Source organism: Calypte anna, chromosome 4, assembly GCF_003957555.1.
Source record: "Calypte anna isolate BGI_N300 chromosome 4, bCalAnn1_v1.p, whole genome shotgun sequence".
Lineage (NCBI taxonomy): Eukaryota > Metazoa > Chordata > Aves > Apodiformes > Trochilidae > Calypte > Calypte anna.
This window is the reverse complement of record NC_044247.1, coordinates 1,470,538-1,489,607: the sequence shown is the minus strand read 5'-3', so window position 1 is coordinate 1,489,607 and position 19,070 is coordinate 1,470,538. Positions and strand designations below refer to the sequence as shown.

The 19,070-nt window shown below is 39.9% G+C and overlaps 2 protein-coding genes across 7 annotated transcripts in view; both read left to right on the top strand.

The window, feature by feature from the left end:
- Positions 1 to 16,508, top strand: part of MTM1 (myotubularin 1) — a 37,511-nt gene extending 21,003 nt beyond the window's left edge. For 2 of the 3 annotated variants that reach the window (XM_030448973.1, XM_030448974.1), the window contains exons 9-16: positions 1,241 to 1,390; positions 3,211 to 3,399; positions 5,658 to 5,843; positions 6,864 to 7,070; positions 9,332 to 9,424; positions 10,183 to 10,296; positions 10,630 to 10,806; positions 13,312 to 16,508. In XM_030448973.1, coding sequence (XP_030304833.1) covers positions 1,241 to 1,390; positions 3,211 to 3,399; positions 5,658 to 5,843; positions 6,864 to 7,070; positions 9,332 to 9,424; positions 10,183 to 10,296; positions 10,630 to 10,806; positions 13,312 to 13,479 — 1,284 coding nt within the window. In that variant the 3' untranslated portion in view covers positions 13,480 to 16,508. The remainder of the gene's footprint in view (positions 1 to 1,240; positions 1,391 to 3,210; positions 3,400 to 5,657; positions 5,844 to 6,863; positions 7,071 to 9,331; positions 9,425 to 10,182; positions 10,297 to 10,629; positions 10,807 to 13,311) is intronic. The other variant, XM_030448975.1, reaches the window with a different exon arrangement.
- Positions 16,509 to 16,934: 426 nt separating this feature from the next.
- MTMR1 (myotubularin related protein 1) overlaps positions 16,935 to 19,070 on the top strand; it is a 39,967-nt gene continuing 37,831 nt past the window's right edge. For 2 of the 4 annotated variants that reach the window (XM_030449369.1, XM_030449368.1), the window contains exon 1: positions 16,935 to 17,042. The gene's annotated coding sequence lies outside the window, so the exon portion shown is untranslated. The remainder of the gene's footprint in view (positions 17,043 to 19,070) is intronic. The other 2 variants (XM_030449371.1, XM_030449370.1) reach the window with 1 other exon arrangement.

Here is a 19,070-nt window from a genome sequence, read left to right as displayed (position 1 = left end):
CAGCTCTTGTGGGGGCAGCTGGGAGGGGGGAAAGGTGGAAATGCAACTTGAAAAAAAGACACTGGAATCTTTAAAAGAAGATTAGAATGTCACAGGAAGGTAGTCCTTACTCTCTGAGGGAGTTTAGTGATCGTTTTTACAAAGTGCCACTATTAAATGAGTAGGGGGCAGGATGAGCATGCCAGATGTATAGCTGTAATATCCTAAATGTAAATGTGATTTTCTCTTTTATTTGGTCTGTCTTACTGAACTGAAGACAAAAAAAAGGAGCTTATTTTAGAAACAGTGTTGTTTTACAGAAGTTACTTCTATGTCTATCAATATTCTACCTTGCTTTTTAGGTAATTTTGGAAAATTGTCAGTGAAAGGATGATACTTTTTTTTTTTTAAAAGTGTTTGAGACAATTTATTTTTGCTTTAAATATGACTTTATATATATATATATATATTTGATATTTTTTTTTCCTCCATAATTTTTTTTTTGTTCAAGGTTTAGAGGCTGAAGACCCAAAAACTTTAAAATGCAACCACACACACAAACAGCACTGTGCATGTGTGGAGGTCTTATCAGTCTTTCTCAATTTCCTGGCTGCTCTTTGTAATTCCTTACTGAGCAAATTGCAACTCAAAGTTTGTTTCCCATTAAGAAAGCTGCTCTGAATCTACATCCTGTGAGATGTACTCTAGGTGGCCCTGCTCTGGCAGGGGGGGTTGGACTAGATGATCTTTTGAGGTCCCTTCCAACCCCTAGGATTCTGTGATTCTGTGATCTACCTTCTAACCTGGAGATCCAGAATCAGGCTTCAGGGAAGAAAGGTTGAGATGAGGCTTCTTCCCCATCCCTTTAGCAAGCAAAAGGGAAAGGCAGAGCTTTGAAGTAAGAGAGAAGGCAATTGTTTTTTCCTCAATCCCAGTTAAATTAATACATCTGCCAGTTTAAATCATTGTTTTGAAATGCTGTAAGAACTGAACTGTGTATGTGAGAGCATGTGAGGGAGCTGTGCAGCTCTTTAAGGCTATGAATCCAATGGCAACGAAGTGTTTTGTGTGGCCTTGTCATCATTTTTCTTCTCTGTAGTTGTTGAAATTTTCTTGTAGTTGTTTAAATTTTCTTCTCTGTAGTTGATTACATTGGGAAGTTGTTGCCACCATGTGGCCACAACGTCAGGTGAAATTCAAGAGCAGAATTATTAACTTGTGCAGCAAAAAAACCACACTGAGAAACTTTCTTACGTTTTAGGGACTGCCGAACGAGCGGTGGCGAGTAACGTTTATCAATGAACATTATGGGCTGTGTGACACATACCCATCACTCCTAGTAGTGCCATATCATGCAACAGATGATGACCTCAAGAAAGTTGCTTCCTTTAGGTCCCGAAATAGAATCCCGGTGAGTATTATCTGATGAAAATCACCTTATAGTGCAACTACACTTAAGTGTGCATCCAGTTTTTTGCTGAACACCACCCAGAGGATTTTTCTCTTGGAAATGGTTGCAGTGTAATAGTTTTGATGGGCTGGTAGTTTTTACTGTTTGAAACCAGTGTCTTGGCCAAGCCACATTTCTGTTTTTCCTCCACAACAATCACCCATTCCAGTTTTGTTGGTTTTAACGTGGCTTTTCTAGTGACGCCTACCAGCATTGCAGATTCCTTTTTTTAAATGATTTAAGAGCCTTAAGGTGCATCTCTGTTGGTGTGTTGAGTACTGTTGGATGCATGTAAAAAAATAAATATAGCAAATGTCATCCTCCTGTAAGCAAACCACATGGCACTTAAGCATAGTTCCAATGGTCAGTGCTAAAATAAGACCTCAGGCATAGTCTCTGTAGTGAATTAATGAGCTTTTTAGTTCTTTGAATTGGTCTGTGGAATTTAAGATAAATTCATTTGGCTTTTTGGGTAGATTTCTATAATTAAAATTCTTTGAGGCAAGAGAAGTTTCATGTATTAGCTCTTTACAGCACTGTTAATAATTTCTATCACAATGCAAACTGTTTTAACTAATATTTCAATTTGGCAAACTTGTAAAAGGTGCTAGATTCTTATCTAGTATCAGAAAGCTGCCTTGAAATCTCTTATTTTCAAACAGATGCAAAAATCAAGGTGGTAAATATTTATTTGGTGTATGGCATTTACTGGCAGGCTTGGCCTGTAAGTTTACAACATAGGTATAAAATAATGTGTTAAATATATAGTGTGTACTTATAGTTCACATATAGCTGTATCTTCTGCCATGAATTTTGAGATGACAGAGAGCTTCTGTGTGCCTGTACAGGGAGAGTAATTTCCCTTAGTTATAGTAATTTTATTCTTGTCAGGAGATAACCAGTCATATGCATGCACACTGCCAGATCTTGTTTCTAGATATGCAACTAAGGGCTGGATTTCAAGAGTGAATACTTTGAGGTGTTTTGTGTTGTTTGTTTGGCTGGGGTGTTTTTGTGTTTTGGTTGGGTTTTTTGTTTTATTTTTTTAAATAAAATTATGTTATTTCACTCTAACTCACAACTTTCAGGATGGGTAAGAATACTGTTTACTATTCTTCAGTGATGAAACTGGAGATTTTTCCTTCTTCTTGGGAGGAGCTGTTTCAGTGTGATCTGTTCCCTGGGCTGCTCACTTTTGCTTGTTTGTGACAAGTCCCCTCTGGCTCAGAAGTCCAACAAAGACAGCATGCCTTCTGCTCCTGTGCCTCCTCCTTGTAAAGAACACTGAGGAACAAAATGTACTTTTAAGAGAAGGGGAAATATTCAGGATACTCCAGAAAGGCTCAATTTTCCTTCCATATCCAAAAAAAAAGGGAAGAGTTGAGTTTTGTAGAATTGGAGCATCTTAGTCACCATTTCTACAAGGAGTTTATTCTCCTGAATACTTATTTAGTTTCAGCTGGCATTGCTGTGTTTTCTCCCATTTTGCTTTTCAGAATTATTTGTGCAATCTAACACTTAGGAAAATATTAAAATACACAGGATTATATAGGAGAATGATTTATATAGGATTATATAAGAGAATGAATTAAAAAATTATTATTAAATTTTATGTCTAAAGTGAAAGCTATTGAGCTGTTTGGGGATTTTTAAAGAAATAAAACAATGTTTAATTTTCATATTATGCCTTTCTTAAAGGATGTAACTTTAAAATGTAAATTACTATTTTATTTTTATTTAATCAGCACATTTCTTGTGATCTGTTTTTGACACCTGACTAGGTCCTGTCATGGATTCATCCAGAGACTCAGGCTGTTATTATGCGTTGCAGTCAGCCCCTTGTTGGGATGAGTGGCAAGAGGAATAAAGATGATGAAAGATACCTTGATATCATCAGGGAGGCCAATGGGCAGATCTCAAAACTGACCATTTATGATGCTAGGCCCAATGTCAATGCAGTTGCAAACAAGGTAAAGAGATGGTTAATGGTCTTGTTTGGGGAGAAGACTAATCTTGAAGTTTTCTGTGAGGAGGGTTTTGGGAACAGAACTAACTGAGTGTAGATATATTTACATATTCAAATACTGAAACTCAAGGCCATGGAAGTGCCTCAAGTAGGTCATAAGCAGGTTTGCAGCACCATATATGGATTTCTAGATGTGCTTTACCCTGTCTGTTATCAGTGGACCTTAGCATGGGGCTGAAACCAGGCATGACTACACTCAGCACTGTGGGATAGATGTAGGCTGAGCTGTTGAGCAAGTTCTCTGCTGAGCAAAATGTGTAATTGTTCTGTTTGCCTTGTGGAAGGAATGTCAGCTCTTTCATTAAATTAAATTTCTCCCCAGTTCTCTGATGAACTCAGTGTTTTTCCTCATTTGTTTGATAGATGTATTATGGCCAAGTTTTGTAGGCAAATACCCATTGAAGCATGAAATATGGTTTTCAGCTTTTTAAAATGCTCTGTGTATTTCACCCCTGTGTTTTAATTAACTCCTGATATGTCTAAATATGGAATAATCACAGCAGTAAAAACATAGGGTGCACATCTGGGTCTGAGGGACAGTGACATACAGAGTGAAGTCAGTGTTGGTCAGCACTGAAGTTTTCTTGAACAGCTGTGAAGATGAAAATACCCAAAATCCTGAGCTTCACTACTTGTGCATTCCTCTGCTCTTTGTCCAGAGGTCAGGACCATACACTCAGCAGGAGTTGCAGCAGCCCCAATGCTAAAATTACAATCATTCCTCACCAGGACTTCATAATACTTAAAGGAAAGAGAAAAATACAATTGTTCCTTTTTTAACAGAGCCTGGCAGCTCTGAAAATAACCCCACACCTAAGGAAGGAGATAAAGAGTACAGAATACTCTGTGATGATACATAAACCTAGGTTGTACTAATAGGGAGAGGCTATACTGTGCTCTTTAAGTTTTGGTCTGATATGTAATGGCTTATAAAGGCAAGATTTATCACAGTTCACTGCATGGCATGTGTCTGCTGTCTGCAGGAAATGCTGTGATTTTGCAGCTATCTTTGGAAAACCTCATCAGTCAAACTGTGTCCTAAATTATGTGTGGTTTTCCCACTTCCTTTTGTGACCAGGCACATCCTCTGCTGTGGTTGTGATTACATGTTCAAGAGAGCAGCAGTAGAATAGAGTTTCAGCTTATGTGGCTCTTTAATTTCTTAAAGATCTAAATATATGCTTAGTCTTCAGCAAGGAAAATTAATATTAGAGAAGTTACTTTAAGGTAAATTTTAATGTTACTATTAATTTTCTTCTTAGAGGCATAATCTAAGATTCTTTTACTTGCTTCTTAAAGGAAAACTTAGCTTATTCTTAACTGAACTCTTAAATTTAATTTTACTTGGCCTAACATTTTATCATATTTATCTATTTATCACTTAAATTCAGTAGAAAATAGCTAGGCTGTCTAAATACAGGAAGGAATTGGGTTTTAGTAGCAAGTTCATAGACAAATCCTTTTGACTTCTTTCTAATTGGTACAGAAAGAAAGAAATGAGGAATTTTATTCCCTAGAAGTAGTGATCTAATATGTTATGAGTAATTATTGTTTTGTGTGACATCATTTAGACTTTAATTAACCTTTGTAATCTTCCTGGGAAGTTGATTTTGTTTTGTATTCAGAATCATTAGGTTAATACTTGGCAAGAAAAGTGAACATAAATAAAAAAAAATGACATTGTAATGGCAATTTATCAAGAAAAAGCTATTTCTGTCATGAATCACAGCAGTAAGGGAAGGTACAAATGTCTTGATTCTTGAAGCTCTCTGAGTCTTGCCTGATGTGGTGCTGGGCCAGAGTCCCACATCTGGCTAATTCAATCCTATTCAGAGGTCTCCAAGTCCAACAGTACAACCTTTTAGTGTTAATTAGCTAAGGTTCCCTTGTAGGGTTACTCACTTGAAGTTTTGAAAGGAATGAGGCTCTCTGGGGCAACTTGAATCTCTTTCTGGCTATATGTTTGTTACACACTTTGTCCTTCTGAAAGAAGGAAAGCCCCTGGGTGTTCTTCATCATTTGCCCTTCCAAAGCCTTGAATCTGAGAGTGATGTTTTAAACAAGTAACTGAAATTATGTATTGCCCAACTACAGAATTAAGTGCAAGTAAAACTCAGCCCATTGTTGTCCATTCCTCTGTTGAAAGCTGCTACACCAGTGTGCAAACAGCTGTGAAATTAATTTTAAATCCTTTGTTTGTAGGCAACTGGGGGAGGATATGAAGGTGAAGATGCATATCCCAATGCAGAACTTTTCTTTCTGGACATTCATAATATTCATGTCATGAGGGAATCTCTGAAGAAGTTGAAGGATATTGTTTATCCTAACGTGGAAGAATCACACTGGTTGTCAAGTCTAGAATCAACCCATTGGTTAGAGCATATAAAGGTAACTTCTTTGTTTGCAGTAATGGCCAAATCTGTCACACAAAGGCTTTGGGATAGTCCTGATGTGGGACACATTGCACTACTTGAACTACAAAACCAGCATCACTGAGTGCTGGCTTTTTGCCAGCTGGTTTGGAGTATTTCATGAGGTATCATCACTAAGCAACACCAGGTAAAATTCAAAGTTTGTTCTCCAAGTCAAGCATCAGTCTTTACTAGAAGAATGTGTGTCTAGTGTTGTCTTTCCATGTGTGAGAACTGATTTATTTTGGTTTCTAGAAGTACAGGGCTCCTGATAGCTGTCCTTAGGAAGGATTAGTAATTACTTCAGTTGTCAGTGTTTTTATTTTGTGAATTACAGTTATGTAAATAAATCCTGTAAATTTGTACATTTTGTAATTTTAATCTTGCAGTACAAATAAAATACATAAACTGGTAATTCACCAGTGCTTTTACTAGCTGACCTTTGAACTTTTACCTCAAGTACAGCTGTGCAGAAGTATTTAGAGTATTACGTAATTAAGCCTACTTAATGAAATTTTCATTTAAACTTAGTATTTGGAAAATAAAGCATATTAGGAGGATACAAGTTCCTTTTTTTTTTTTTTTTAACAACTGAAATATTTTAGGATTTCAGCTCAAAGAAAGGAGACAAATGAAATATAGAATTTTTAGAAAGTATTTCCTATGGGAAATCCTCTCTTTTTCTTTAAAAAAGAAGCTTATGTTCTTTGGTTTATCAAGGTTGCTGTTTTCTGCCTCATTTTTTAAGAATTTGCAGTGAGATGAATTAGATTTTACCAAGGGATTAGGGAAGCAATCTGGTTCTCTATTTTTACATAAGAAATACACTTGATCTCCTTTAAAATTCTTTTCCAGTTAACTACACCACTCTTCTTTAGGTCATTTAATGGAAGCAGTATCAACTTAGATAGCTGCACAGCTAAAAAAGAAATCAATTTAGTTTTGCTGGAGTGATAACACTGATCTTCTGTGTTCCCTGCCTGTTCCTTTCTGGTAGCTTGTCCTGACAGGAGCTATTCAGGTGGCTGACAAGGTGTCCTCAGGAAGGAGCTCTGTGCTGGTTCACTGCAGTGATGGCTGGGACAGAACAGCCCAGCTGACATCACTGGCCATGTTGATGCTTGACAGCTACTACAGAACCATTGAAGGCTTTGAAGTTCTGGTGCAAAAAGAGTGGATAAGCTTCGGGCACAAATTTGCATCGGTAAGAGTTGGAAGATAATGGCAAGGACCATGCAGCTTTAGAAAAACTACTGGTGGTAAACTACTGATTGTGTCAAGGTTTGATTCTTTTCGTTATTTTGAACTCTGATCATAAGCTGATTTGAAACATTTCCAGAGCTTTTGGTTTTGGAGCATATGTTGGGTTTTTTTTTGCTGTGCTTTTCTGAGAACTTGTATTTTGTCCTTTGCACTCTCGTAAAAACACAGGAACTGCAAGGGTTACTGTGGTTATTGAGCAAAGAAAATGAGAAGGCAGAAAAATTATGCTCTTCCAAACTTTTCAGAAGACCTTCACCTTCCCTTTGGACTATTTAGGATGTCATGAGAGGCAAATGAATGAGTCTGGCCAGTGTCTCTTTAGTGAAGTTTTGAACCTTTCTGTACAAATTAATTTTAGTTTGAGTAATCAAAGGAGTTTGTTCTTTATCTTAATACATTCTGTTAATGTGATGGGACTTATACACCCCTTCCACATGACTAGCTCAGTCCACTGGTTCATGTTTGACAATGTTGCAGCAATAGGGTTGATTTAAATAATCTGCTCTTGCATAAACTATTTAATTTTTCCAACTTTCTCATGCAAGCAGTAATCTCTATAAAAGGTTGAAGCCACTCTACTTAAGCCATCTGTTGTTTTCTGAGGGTACCATATATTTTTATATGATAAGTTGTTACAGTGAAGGCAATCCTTTGTGGAGTGTTGGGTAAAAACTGGTAATGCAGGGAGAAAATAATTTGATGATTCTGGTTTAGTTTGGTAATTATTTGATAGAACTGGGAGTATTAACAGTGAGAAGTAGGCACAGTTCAGTTAACAACAGTTCCTGAACCTCATCTCTGAAACACTTGTTGGTACTGCCTTCTGTCAAATGGGGAACTGGAAAAGAGTAGGGTGGTTTTTATACTGTCTGGGTTAGAGCAAGCTTCATGGTTTTATGTTGCCAGAGTTGCAATTTGGATGTTTTAATAACAAGTAACTAAATAGCTCCTCTCTGTATTTTCTATCTAATGAAGCACATAATTCTGTTTCAACAAGAAATCTACTCCAACATTTCTGTGTATGGTAAATTTAGCAGACTATTTTATCATCTGTATAATGCACTATGTGAAGTGTTTTTCTAATGATGCATTCTAATTTAAGAAATATGAAACATTGACATAATTTAGAGGGAAGATAGATATCCTCAACCTGCTAGCTAGTAGAAGTAGAAGTCCTTTCAGTCTTTACTGAGTGGATGTATGATTCCATTAGCAGATGCCTTGTATTTTAAACCATGGCAACTGGAGCCCAAGGAGCCCAATTTGTTTGTATTCCCTAGAGTGTTTTCCTAGTCATTTGCTACTGTTGACTGAGCTCAGCTACAATCCCTCATCTCCCTCTATTTCCTGCCATTCATTTCTGTTATTTAAAGCTATCTTGCAAATCATTTTAGAGTAATGTACTGGTTTTATCATTTTTCACATCCTTAAGACATTAAGCCTGCTATCTTCCAGGCAGATAGACAAAACATCTTGGTTCAACATCCATGCTTGTCTTTTGTCTCCTCTAGGCAAGTGTAATCAAGCAGAATTACAAAGTTAATAGAATTTTTTTCCCTGATCTCTTATCTGTTCTCAGCTATCAAATGTGAAAAGAAAGAAGCAGCTTTTACCAAACCTACTTTTTGTCTGTGGGGAGAATTGCTTTGGTTGTTATTTTAGACTCTTCAGAATAATTGCCTCACTCGTTTTTTAAATATGTGCATTAATTTTCTGTCAAGAACCTGAGTTTCTTTGAGTTCATATTGACTGTCTACCTGAGGGTGAATCTTCAGGTTCAAGTAGGGAGGAAGAAGACGTGAATCTATGTGGGTAGGGGGTAGGTTGTTGATCTAAGTTCTCCAGTAGTTTAAATTAAAAAAGAAGACAAAGTATGCAAGTTGTCTTTTCATATATTTATGACATAAATCTAGTTGAAGATATGTCTTGCTTATGTGTGAAATAATGGATGCTTTAACAGTTCTGCTTCTCCAGAAATGGGCAGATTTCTATAACAGGAACAGTTGTCACTTTGGCATTTTTCTCAGATACCTTTGGAACACTTTTGCAGTATTTCTGTATATCCAAATCTCTCCTCTCTGGTGCAGTAACCTGGTGCTAATTTTGGAATCATTAATATTCTACTGCAAGATAAGAAACATTGTCTATTGGTCATAAACCAGACTGTTTTGGTTAACAGGAGGTTGTCTTGCTTCATTTCAGAGGATAGGCCATGGTGATAAAAATCATGCTGATGCAGACAGATCACCCATCTTTCTCCAGTTTATTGATTGTGTGTGGCAGATGTCTAAACAGGTATGTTATATCATTCTGCAGAAGATAACTTTGTTAAGAGATTACTGAAAAAAACCCCAAAACCTAGACTTTATATTTCAGAAAAGTGCTTGAAGAGGACAGCATACCCCTCTGCTCTTGTAGTCAAGAAGAGTGTATTTACTTTGAAATCACATCATCTCTCCACCCTGTTTGTAAAAGGGTGCAGTCATGTTGCTTAATATGCCACTGGCTGTGTACACACCACTTGGATGTGGACTTCTCAGAAAGTTACTAAGAGATGGACCCAGCAGGATGTTTCTACAGGAGTTTAATCCAACCAGTATAACTGGGTCAGTAGTTTCATTGCACCATTTTTGTGAAGCTGTCCCTTAAACTACAGGAACAAATGTTGTTTTGTCAAAGACTAAAAGGGAAGCTTGGGAGCTGCCAAGTCCTATGATTTAAATGTATTTCCAATAAGAAATGAAAGAAAGCAGGAAACTTACTCTGTTTAGGGTCAAGCATTATGAGCCAAATAACCTTAACCATTCTATTATTTCTTTTTAGAAATTAAAGGCAGTTAAAACATTTTGATGAGAGTTCAGTGACAAGATGGTGAACACCTCATGTCATTTGCACAGTTACTCTTCTATAAACTAGATGAAATAATTATCTTTAAAATTATTTGTAAACTTATTCAGACTTGTAAATGCATCCTTTAGCTTCTTCACTAGGGCATGTACATCTCTCCTGGCTTTTGTAGTCGAAGGAACAATGTTTTTCTTTTCTGTTGTTAGTTTCCCACAGCCTTTGAATTCAATGAGCAGTTCTTGATCACAATCCTGGATCACTTGTACAGCTGCCGGTTTGGTACTTTCTTATACAACAGTGAGTCTCTGAGAGAAAAAGAGGTTAGTCAGACTAATTACTTTAATTGCATTGCTTTCTTGTCTCTAGATGATTACAAAAAGTTTGTTATACCGTATTGTTATATTCCTTGCATGACTATTTTTGAAAACTTTGTACTTATTGTAGAATAGTTGCCTGGTAAATTCCTTGGTTTTGCTAGCTTGAAGAGTACGTGGTCTATACTACTGGTCAAGCACTGATTTTTGGAATAAATTCAGTACAGTAACTTATGCTTCCATGTAAAGCAGAAGTGTATTGATTTTAGAACGTAACCATGGATTCTGTAATGGGATTTTATGCAAGCACTTACTGTTGTTATTTCAATTTCATTTTAGAAAGTCACGGAGAAAACGTTGTCGTTATGGTCTTTGATTAACAGTGACAAATCTAAATACACCAATCCTTTTTACACTAAAGAGCTGAACAGAGCACTCTACCCGGTAGCAAGCATGAGGCACTTGGAGCTCTGGGTCAGTTACTACATCAGGTGGAACCCAAGGATCCGACAGCAAGTGAGTAAATCCCCTGTAATGTACAGAATGACTGTGTGAGCTTGGAAGTGGGATTTTGTGTCATAACTGACAAGCAGAATAGTGCCTGTAGTGTGTGTAGGTTTGTAGGATTATATTTGTAAAGATGAAGAAAAAAAGGTGACAAGAATTCAATTTTTTTTCATTTAATTTTTTTTTTACTTGGCTCACTTGAGCATATTTCACTGATTAGTATCAAGTCATCCTCAAGCTCTTTCTGCCCCTTTTCTTGGGGAACGAGGTGGGGGAGCATTTTCTAAGGGTATTTGATGATACTGAATGGTAAATGGCAATGCTTAGAAATCAGGCTTAGTGATCCCTGAAGAGTTAGATCATTAGCATCACAAACATGCTTAGTTGCATTTGCTTCCTCTTTCTCCTTTTTCTTTTCAAATGAAGATGACCTGTTGGGCCTTTCAAAACTGCTAGCTGTATTAATGGCTTATGGTAATTTATTTTAATATATATCTTTGACCCGATGTTGTTTACTCTGGATATCTGGTGAATGAAAACTGCTACTGAAGATGATAGGATTGGATTAGATTGGAAACTCAGAATATTTATCAAATTACACATAGTTCAGTGCTGTGCTTTTAATGTTTAATATGTGGACACTTGATGTTTGTTACCATCTTGTTAGAAATCTCAGTGTGTAGAGGTAGCATAGTGAGACCTGTTTGTCCTTAAGAAATGGGGGAGTTTTGAGTAGGAGGAGGTACAGCAGCAATGTGGTTGACAGAAGAAACAGTCTGCACAGTCCAGCTCCTGGAATGAATTGGGAGTTTTCAAGCAAGGCACTTTCTTTTCCACAGTCAGTCTCCTGTACAGCACTTCAGAGGCTGCAAGAAAACTAGTTGGTTGTATTTTCTTACAAGTATGTTCTCAGTTGTAATTTGAATTTCTAGTTTTAAAGCTTTTGTTGCTTGCTGTGAAAGATGAGGGTGTTTTGCAAAAGGTGAATCCAAAGATTTATTTCAGAAAGTGAAGGATTACAGGGCATGCAAATTAGCTGTAAATCTACTTAAAAACACACCTTGCCATTACTTAAGAAAGCTTTTTGGCAGGAGTTTATTAGAAATGTAAACCCTTGTGATAATCTTCTAGGCTGCTGCTACTGATCCCTCATTTTCACCATTTTTATGTACAAAATGGCACAATTTTTTGCTGCACACAGAATTTGTTTCATCTTTAGCAACTGAACAGTGTGTGTGTGGCCTGAACCTGTCTTAGTGACTTTGGAACACGTTCTCCATCAGACTTCAGTCTAATGAAGAGTCTGATTGGCAGCTATCAACATCTTTATTTAACCAAACATCTCTAATCATCTTAGTAACAACCTTCAGTCATTGATCCAACTTCCATTGCTGCTTCCATGTGGATCATCATCTCACCTGGGGTGCACAGTGAGTGGTGTACCTCAGAGTGCTGCTTAGGTTTTTTTTGAACTGGTGAGGAGTTTCCTTTTGCTCCTGGAGCTGTGCTGCCACAAGCTTTTAATTACAGGCAGTTAACTGAAACAGCAACAACTTCTTGGCAGTTATACTTAGCTGAAGGTCACTTAGCTTTCTATCTGCCCTGGACATTGATCATATTTGTTTTCCAGTTGTTTTGTGTGAAGTTCTTCTTTGGATGAGAACAACTGGAAGGCAGAGGGCTCTTGCATTATAGAAATAGTTCTGTTTAGCTACTTGTTATATATCCAAACTTGGAGTTTGGATTGCCAGGAAGCTGAACATGAGCCAGCAGTGTGCCCAGGTAGCCAAGAAGGGCAATCGCATCCTGGCCTGGTTCAGGAACAGCGTGGCCAGCAGGTCCAGGGAAGGGATTCTGCCCCTGTGCTCAGCCCTGGTGAGGCCACAGCTTGAGTCCTGTGTCCAGTTCTGGGCCCCTCAGCTCAGGAAGGAGATTGAGGTGCTGGAGCAGGTCCAAAGGAGGCAACTGGGCTGGTGAAGGGACTGGAACACAGATCCTGTGAGGAGAGGCTGAGGGAGCTGGGGTTGTTCAGCCTAAAGAAGAGGAGGCTCAGGGGAGACCTCATCACTCTCTCCAACTCCCTGAAAGGAGGTTGGAGCCAGGGGGGGGTTGGGCTCTTTTCCCAGGCAACTCTCAACAAGACAAGAGGGCAGGGTCTCAAGTTGTGCCAGGGGAGGTTTAGGTTGGAGATGAGAGAATTTCTTTACAGAGAGGGTGATCAGGCATTGGAATGGGCTGCCCAGGGAAGTAGTGGATTCTCCGTGTCTGGAGATCTTTCCAAAGAGCCTGGATGTGGCACTGAGTGCCATGGGCTGGGAACCACAGGGGGAGTGGATCAAGGGTTGGACTTGATGATCTCTGAGGTCCCTTCCAACCCAGCCAATTCTATGATTCTATGGTATGTTGGAAAGTACAAATACTGAGTAAGGCCTGAAAAGCACAAACACTTCAGCAGCCAGACTGTGTGGAAGGAGTTGGACTGTGGTGATAAGACTAACACAGATCTCTTTCTAGCAGCCCAATCCCGTGGAGCAGCGTTACATGGAGCTCCTTGCATTACGTGATGATTACATGAAGAGACTTGAAGAACTACAGATCACAAATAATTCCAAGATATCCAACTCATCAGCCTCATCAGCGTCCCCCTCACAAATGATGTCCCAAGTACAAACACATTTTTGAGGAAAATGTTTGCTTCATTCTGTTCTTTAATAGCAAGTGGTGCTTAACATAGATGTATAGCATAAAGAGGAATATTTTAATGCCTTACATTAGGCTGGCCTAACACAGATTATTTTAGACTCTCTTCATTTGAGGAGGACTTCAAAACAAAGAAACCCAACCCTTCAATTGTGTGCCTTTCAGAACCTGTGGACTGGGAACATGATTAATCAACTTCTAGTTATGGAGGGCTTTAAGGATTATTTTGGGAAGTCTGGTACAATTGAAAGTAAATTGATTTATTGTTTTCATAAGACTGCTTTAATTTATTACATTTTAAGTAATGTTCCTGTAAGGAAATTCATGGTCAGTCTTAGATGTCATGAAGAAACACAGTAATGTCAAAAGGAACATTGACATTGTATAAAATGAGGAGTTCATGACCTAAAAGTACATTCTACTGTAAGGTTTCAGAGAGAAGAGTTGAAATTTTCTGGTGAACTCACAATTCCAAATTTTCCTGTATCAAAACAGAAATATGGAAGGGATTTCAGTGATGTGCTTCTGATTAAAAAGTTCAAATAGCTGAGTAGATATGAAAATTTAAAAAAATCATCTTGTTTTGTTTGAAACAAATCACAATTGTACTTGATTCTGAGAAGTCCTGTTTTGCCTAAGTGTTCAGCACTAAAGCATATTATAAATTATCACTGCTGGCACTGTTGGTACTTTGGATTTATAGAGTTTAAAACAGTTCTAAAAAGGTTTATATAATTAAAATCAGACCTACAGAGACACTGCAAATATCCAGCAATAGCCACAGTGTTATGCTTTTACCAAGAAAGGTTGGACCAGATGATCCTTGAAGTCCCTTCCAACCTGGTATTCTATGATTAAAGCTTTTTGTTTGTTTTATGAAAGTAAATGTGCCTGTTTAAAGGAGCTTTTATACCAAAGTAGGCAAAAGTTTTCAGTTAATACTGCTGAAAATCTGTATGTTGATAGCTTATTGTTTAATTTAACTTCTGTTCAAGGAATTTATTCTTAAGTATTTAAGATACTTAAGTGTACAAGATTTGCTATTGGTGTGTGCACTTTCTTCTGGTGAAGTTTCAAGCCTTCATTTCAGAGGCTTCATGTAAACCTTTAATTTGTTCCTTTCAGGTATTTTTTAAATACTTGCAAGGATTTATTATGATAGCACAAACCTTGCTACTTGATATTTAATTAAAAATCTTACATATTCTCAGAAATTTAATGGTATTCAGGCAATCCAGGAAACACTGCAATTCAGAATCTGTAGAGGACTCTAATGTTGTTATTTTAAAGGAGATGTTTTGATGCTTGAGGCTTCTATCATTGTAAATTATTGTACATGTGGTGAGTTTTAATCTGCAAGATATAATAGGATTATATATAAATTAAGTTTTGTGTAAGTATATAATATAGTTTATTAGAAACTCTGCAAATTTATAAAGTGTAAATATTTTGCATATGAAAACTAAATTTAAAGCTATAGTTGCATAAAGTAAGGCAAAGTTTAGAGGACAACTGAATATTTTTAGAAGTGTTTTTTCATAGGAATAAAAGTATACCACCTCTTGATTTAATTCAGTATATAAACTGAATTGCACTATTTTTTCAGGGAAGCTCAGAGCATATGGCACGTTGTGTTCAACAAAAACATTTTTATGACTTACTTTTGTCCTCTGAATTTCATTCTCCCATCAGTGTTTTTCATTATGTTTTCAAAACAATAAAATTGTCCCAAAATCTTGATTTGTCAAGGTAAAGATGATGTATTACATCATAGAAATGAAAAGGAGAGTCAGTTGCTCAAGATATACATTTTGAAAGCTATGCATACTCTGGTATATTTGCCTTCTAGTTGTGGTTTATAAAAAAAGCTGGTTTTATTAGACTATTTAAAATTTCTTTATTTCAGTTGAATGCATTGGTGACATCTGTGAGCAGTGTGGAGGAGTTAAAAAAAATCTAATAGTTTTTACTGCCTAAACACTACAGGCTAACCTATTGCATTTGGGAAAGTGTAATGTAATGAAGAGGATCTTTTTGCACTTATTTCATGACATATATCCTGTTTTTCATCTTGCTGGTTAAGTCAGATTTCAGTCTTTGAAGCTCTCTAACACAGCTCTACGTGAGCTTGGATTTTTTTTTTCAAGTTGACAGATAAGTTTTAAATTCTTATTTTTACTTAGCAATATTAGGCAAGCATAGGGGTGGTTTAAGCCAATACTTTCTGAATAAAGCTACTTGAAAGTTTTTGTGAAGGCAGGCACACAAACTGATCAATGTCAACAGGAGATTTTTCTCCTTTCCACATCAACACATGGCCCAGGCTGCCTCTGCCAAGCACTGTGTGGGGCACCTTCCTGCCCCTTCCCTGCTCTTGGTTCCTTTTTGTCACTGTCACACCTGAAACAAACCAGGGCAAGATGTTCAGATGATGAATGAAAGGGTTTCCAGGCACTGAGTGCCTTTTCCATGAGGAGTAAGAAAGTTGGCCTGGGATGTCAACACCAACAGCAATAAAAAGCTTAATATCCAGTCCTAAATTGCCATTTTGGGATGATAATTTTAGCCATTTCCTTTCTGTATTCTTTCTTCTGTGGATCCCTGAAGATAACCCAGTTTTTGTGATGGGCTTCATTAACTTATTTTAAAAGTTTACTTGTTGATTGCCTTCTTTATTTGTTTATGCCTTACCCACCCCAGCATCATGGTTATGGTTATACCCTACAAATGCTTTATGTACTACCTCCTTTTGACGTGTTTTTAAACTCGGCCTTGACTTCAGTTTTGTGTCTGGCAGTGAGCATTTTGTGTCATGCTTGAGAGAAAACAGCCTTTTTGTAACCAACCCTCTCCTTGCTCCTCCTTAATGAACAGCTGGATACCGCACGCCTCCTCTGGAGCTGGGTCTCACTTATCAAGCGACTTTTGGGCGGGGAGCGGAGAGTTTACCATCTGTCTGCCATGTACGTGTGTGAAGGGAAACACAAAAAAAATAAAGATGTCAGCTCTAACCCCTTGCTGTCTGACAGACGTGTTAATCCCTACTTCCCTGACTGCTGCTGCCAGCACACCTCTCCCGCCAGCAGGGCGGCCCAGGGGTGCTGGGTGCGGGGTGCTGGGTGCGGGGTGCTGGGTGCGGGGTGCTGGGTGCGGGCAGGCCCTGCCCCTCCCGCCCCTCATCCCCGGGCCCGCGCAGCAGCAGCAGCCCGGCCGTCCCCCGCCGTCCCCCGCCGCACGGGGCCGCTGCCCGCCCTCACGGCAGCGCGGAGGCCTCTGGGTAAGCCCCGCCGCCAGGTGACAGCTCTCGGCCGCCGCCGGGCCCCAGCGGGCCGGGCTGAGGCGGCAAAGCCGGGCCGGGCCCGGGGCGCGGCGGAGAGGCGGCGATCCCGGCGGTGCCGAGTCCCGCCAGCGGCCGGAAGCATGGAGCGGCCGGCGGCCGGGCCGGCGGTGGAGGGCGGCGGCGTGAGCCGGAGAGCCGTACGGGCTGGGGGAGCCGCGGCAGCGGGGGCGGGATCGCGGCAGGCCAGCACGGAGACCCTGGACAGGTGAGCGGAGCCGGAGGCGCGGGGCGGGCGGCGGGAGAAGGGGGCTCCGCTCCCCCGTGCTGGGCGGGAGCGCCGCGGCCTGTCCCGTCCTCCCCGCCGGGCCGAGCCGGGAGGCGGGGGCGGGTGCCCCTCAGCCCGCGCCTCCGCCCAGCGCGGCCCCTGGGCCGGGGGCGGCCTCCCCATCCCCTCCGCTGCCCGGCGCCCCGCGCTCCGGCACCGGATGGACACGGGAGCGCTGCGGCGGCGCGGAGCCGGGCAGCCCCTGACGCCGCCCGGTGCCTGAAATCTGGGGGCTGCTTTCGGTCTCACCGCGCGGGCTGAGGGCAGATTTCCCTCGGGGGGGAGCGGGCTGTTGTCAGAAGTTTCCTGCTTGCGGTTGTCTGCTTTTCGTCAATAACGTCACCGGTTTTGCGAGGCTGCTGCAGGGACTTGGCCAGGGGTGTTCGGGGCAGTGCGTAGCTTCTTGGCGAACTCAAGTGAGACCGCTCTCCGACTTAAGACTCTGGTATCCTCTTTGTTTTGTTTGGGGTTTATTTTCGTGCAAGAGTGTATTATTCCCTCTGCAGCGGTGCTGTGTGTGTCCCGGGGGGTCAATGGGTGTGTGGGAGCTGCAGGTGCTGGGCTGGAGCCGGGTCCCGGTGTTACCGCCCCGAGCGGCTGCAGAGCAGCTCCTGCTTTATGAGTTTCCAGCTGGACGGAGTTCAGTTTGAAAAACCCTAAGGGAGGAGTGGATACTGACTGCAATTTCACCCCGATGAAAAGTAAAGAAAAAAGGACCGTTCGTGAGAGTCATTGCCAGGTTCTGCTTCTCACATTCACGCCCTTTTCTGTCAGAAGCAACCTGGACTTTCACATCATTCTACTGGAGGTGGAAGTGAAATACCCGTTTTGTATCGCCAGAATGTACATCTTTGTATTCCTGTTAATGCAGTTTCGTATCCTTATTTTCATCTTTCTTGATTCTCCCTAATTTTTTTCTACCCTGGAGAAGTTGTAATGTGTGTATGTCGTGTAATCTATTTATTTGCCAGTATGGTTGTGCCAGGCTGCACTAATGTGGGTGACCTCAAATGAGAGAGAAAGACAAGGCTTGCACTGGTGTGTGTCCTGCTTGACAGACTGATAAGTTCCATCAGTATGATCAGCATACTCTGGTGCTGTGATCATCCTGAGGCTCTCAGGAGGTAGACCTGCATTCATATTTCTTTTTCTTCTGGCATTAGCTTTGCTGATGTAGTGATTCCCAGTGAAGATAAAGCATAGAGAAATAAATAATTTTCTTAATTAACAAGTAAGTGCTTAATTGGAAACAGACTTAGGCTAACCCTAAAGAGATAGGCTTGGAACTAGGCATGAGTGAAGGAGAAATAAATGAGATCAGGAAGGGGTTACTGGTAAGTTTAGCTCATACACTGTCCTGCAAAACTTAAATGAAAAGTTTCTTGAAGTGAACCTGGACTGGAGTTCAGCACCAGCCTGAGAGACTGCCTTTTTCAAGCAGGAATATAACAGATATGCTTTAGTTGCAAAACAACATTTTGTGATCAAGGAGCCATGTAGGATTTTGTAGATGGGGAGAAAGTTCTGAAAAGAGCTTATGTAACAGGTATGAAGTTGTTGTATGGATCTTCACCATAAGTCTTCACCTTATATCTACCTATCCTAGCAGAGCTAATACAAGAAAAGATCTCTAGTTAAGTAGTAATTGGTCACCTTATGCCATTATCCCACCCTTTTAATTAAGTCCAAGTTGTGGGACACCTGATGGATGTTGGTTGTGTGTATATGGTTATATATGTATATATGTATATAAATATGTATATGTATATATAGGTACTCATTTCAGTGCCACAGTATACTCACAGAGTCCAAAGCTAGTTTATAAATTAATTCTAAAACTTAATCAAGTTATTTGATCTGTGCTTGACTTCTAAGTAAGCATTAAAACTGAAGAAAAGCCAAACTAAACTGTTTGAAGAAATGGCAATTATTTAGTGCATGAGCTGAGGCAGTGGGGGCATGCAGGGA